General features: G+C 36.5%; 1 protein-coding gene across 1 annotated transcript in view; it reads left to right on the top strand.

The window, feature by feature from the left end:
* APLF (aprataxin and PNKP like factor) overlaps positions 1–3862 on the top strand; it is a 210145-nt gene that overhangs the window by 111032 nt on the left and 95251 nt on the right. Inside the window, exon 5 of the mRNA XM_006862939.1 lies at positions 3706–3715. Within this exon, the coding sequence (XP_006863001.1) occupies positions 3706–3715 (10 nt within the window). The remainder of the gene's footprint in view (positions 1–3705; positions 3716–3862) is intronic.

The raw sequence follows: 3862 nt of genomic DNA, 5'->3' as shown, positions 1-3862 counted from the left end.
AGTCGGTACCGACTTGATACCACCTAACAACAACAGCAACAATATGCAAAACTGCCATATACCTATCACATTATTTCAGCAATTAATATATTCTGGCATTCTTGGTAAATGGTGGTGTCATAAACCCAATCACTTAAGCTAAAAGTCTGAAAGTATCTTTTCTCACACAGCAAGGCTTGACAGTATCCACTCCAACATCTGCCCAAGTCTTAAGCCATTCTCAGCTTCAGCATAGTCTTAGTTCAGGCCTGCACCAATTCTTAACAACCTTAAGCTTTGAGAGGATGTTTGTCAGAGCAAGATCAGGATTCTCAATTTCTTTAAAGACAGAAAGATTTAGAAATACAGTACAGTTTAATTCTTGAATTCAAAGTGCAAAGGACTTGAATCACTTATTGATGTAGGTTAAACACTGAAACCTTCAATATGGATTGCACCGTAACATAAATAAAACAAAAGTCTCCCAACTGGATCAGTAAGCAGAATCATGGTAAATGGAAGAACTATTGAAGCTGTCTAGAATTCCATTTTACTGGGATACATAGTCAATGACTATGGAAACAGCTGTCTGGAAATCAAATGATGCATTGTGTTGGACAAAAGACTTTTTTAAGTGTTAAGAAGAAAAGTTGTCACTTTGTGAACTAAGGTGACGTTTTTCAATTACTTACATATGTGAAAGGTGGACAGTGTATAAGGAAGACCAAAGAAGAATTTCTGCATTTGAGTCATGCTTGGTAAAGTAGAAGGTCAGCAAAAGAGGAAGGCCCTCAGTGAGGTGGATTGGTGAAATGATTGCAGTGGTCTCAAAGCTAGCAATGGTTGTGAGATTGACACAGGACTAAGCAGTGTTTGGTTCTGTTGTGTATGAAGTAGCTATGGGTGAGAACTGACATCTAAACAACAACAACTAAAACAAAATAATTAGAACTCCCTGTTTCATAGATTAAAAAATGTTTATTAATTAAAAAGTGACCCAATGCTAGGGATTTTAAGAAATTAATTTTCAGGATTAATTTCTAAGCTCATTTATATGTAGGTCACTTTATTTTTTAATTTTTGCACCTATAGTCGTATGTCATTGGTGTTTTTTCACATCAGGAGTGGTTAATGCCGGGCCCACGGACTGTATAAGAAGCTGGAAATCATTTGGTCTGGTCCTGCCCAGGCAACTGTGGTTCCAGCCATCCAAATATAGCAGGCTGATTTTTAAGTTGAAAATTTTGCATGGCCCGTGAATGATATTATAAATATTCAAATGGCCCTTTGCAAAATAAGTTTCCCCACCCCTGATATAGATTATCTAAAGTTTGGTTCTTTAGAATAAACAACTGGACTGCTAACCAGAAAATCGGTGTTTCAGACCCACCAGCCACTCCTTGGAAACTCTATACAGGGTCACTTAGCAACATCAACAGTAAAACCCGCTTGATGCTTTTAAACATTCCAAGACATAGAGAACAGGACAAATAATGTTAAGTGACATTAGATAATAAATAAATACCAGAGTTGTAATTGAGACCTCTCTCTGTCTGACAATATAGTCTGTGTTGTCAGCAATATTAATATACAGTTTCTTGGTATGGTACTCTAGGATAAGCACTGGACTGCTTATACTACAAGCTCGATGGCACTTAACAACATTTTCAAATTTATTCTCTATAAAAATATGCCATCTCATTATCTGATGGCTGTTTTCTCAGTTTAACTCTTGGATTCATCATTGTGGTGGCTATCCTTCCTGTTTTTTGTTTTTTTTTAACTGTATGTTGTTATTGTCTCAAAAAGTTGATCCTGACTCCTAGTGACCCTGTAAAGTTTGTTTTCTGGATTTGAATATCTCAGCCTTTGGATGTTATCATGCTTTTTCTCAGGCCTGCACTGATATTTCTCTCAAACTCCATAGTAATTGGCAATGAATATACGAGGGAGCATCAAGAAGTATGTGGAATTAAAAAAACAATGGAATTTTTCTGCAGTGAAAGCCCCCTCATATTTAGGCAAAGGCTTTCAGAACCTTTCCCTTTCTTGGCTTCCAGTTATCTTTGTTTCTGCAGTCTCCCTAGCCCCAGGCCAAGCCATGACTCCTAGGCTTTTTTTTTTCTACTGCCATGACACTACTCTGTAGTGCTCTTCCTCTCCCGTCTTCTAACCCTACACGACTCATGAAAAAGTGGCACATTGCGATCAGGAGACAAGTACTCCCCAAAGTGTTGTCTGTCATTTAAATTTTGTACTGTGAAGCTTTTCTGTATGACAGTTCAGTGCAGATTATGAATATTGTTTTAATTGGACTACAGCTCTGAATTTACTTACGTGATGATGTTAAGTCAGCCCTTAACAACAATATCTTTTAATTTGGTTCTTGCTTTTAGTAGCTGATAGTTCTAAAATAGGGTAAGTAGGTTGTTGTTTTTCAGTACCACCAAGTTGGGCCCAACTCATAGTGACCCTATATAGGGTTTCCTAGGAGTAGTTGGTCGCTATGGGTCGGAACCGACTCGATGGCACTTAACAACAACAACAACAAAGGAGTAGTTGGAGAATTTGAATGGCCAAACTTGCAGTTAAAACTGGCCTTGCAGTCCCGTGCTTTATCCAGCAGTGCCACGCCAGAACTCCATAAGTAGATTAGACCTGTAGAAAAGAATGATGTACCCAGAAACAGGTCAAAATACATGCATTTAATTATATAACAATTATTCATTCAGATTGATGAGGAAAAATGCGTTATTCAATAAATGATATTAGGAAAAAATACCATTACATTTAGAAGAAATTAATATTAGAGGCACTATGGGCTAATGTGCTAGACTGCAAAGTCAGTTTGAACTGCAAGGTTCAAGCTCACCAGTCCCTCCTTGAAAAGCCTATACAGGGTCGCTATGAGTCAGAACTGACTTGATGGAGCCTAGCAACAGCAACATTATCTCATACCATAATCAGTAATAAATTCCCACTGAATTCACAAACTTAATGTGAAAATTGTAACTGTTAAGGCATTTGAAGAAAGTATGGGGAAAATGCTTTTTTTTTTTTTTATTACTTCTGGAAAGCTTTCTTAAGATGATAGGGAGACCAGAAGTCATAAGGGAAACTTTGACACACTTAATCTAGATAAAAATAAAAAAAAGGTTTATATCTAGATGACACTATAAATAAAGTTAGAGGCAGATAGCTGACTAGCAAGCAATAGACTAGAAGTTGTTGTTCTTATTAGGTGCCATCAAGTTGGTACCAACTCATAGCGACCCTATATACAACAGAATGAAACACTGCCCGGTCCTGGGCCAACCTCACAATCCTTGCTACCTATACCTGAGCCCATCACTTCTGCCATCTTATTGGGGGTGTTCCTCTTCTTCTCTGATCCTCCACTTAAACATGATACCCTTCTCAAGACTGGAGGATAGTAACTGTTAAACCTACAAAAGATAGGAGGTTTGGGGAAACTGTCTACTTTATAACAAGAAGAAAGTAAAAGCTCATTAGAAATTTTGGGCAACGTGTATGACAGACAACAGAAGAATGGCTATAAATAACCAAAAATATATGACTCTACTTTTCGAAGTATAAATTAAAATAATCAGATAATAGTTTGTGTTCTTAAATTTCATCAAAATTTGACTATTGTTCCTATCCTGTGCTGGAGAAATGAATGTTACTGTTGGTGGTAAAAGTATAAAATGGTATCATCTTTTGAAGTAATTTGTCAGTATTTCTAAAGTTTTAAAATCTATAATATACTTTGATCCAGAAATTCCAACCTTAGGTATTTATCTTACAGAAATAATAGCATTTATATATTTTTAGCTTTGTGTCTGTTTATATATACATATCTAGAGGTGTGTTTGCTTATATT

The sequence above is a fragment of the Chrysochloris asiatica genome, unplaced genomic scaffold, assembly GCF_000296735.1.
Source record: "Chrysochloris asiatica unplaced genomic scaffold, ChrAsi1.0 scaffold00052, whole genome shotgun sequence".
Classification (NCBI taxonomy): domain Eukaryota; kingdom Metazoa; phylum Chordata; class Mammalia; order Afrosoricida; family Chrysochloridae; genus Chrysochloris; species Chrysochloris asiatica.
Note: the sequence above shows the minus strand (reverse complement) of the source record. Positions and strands in the feature narration are given on the sequence as shown.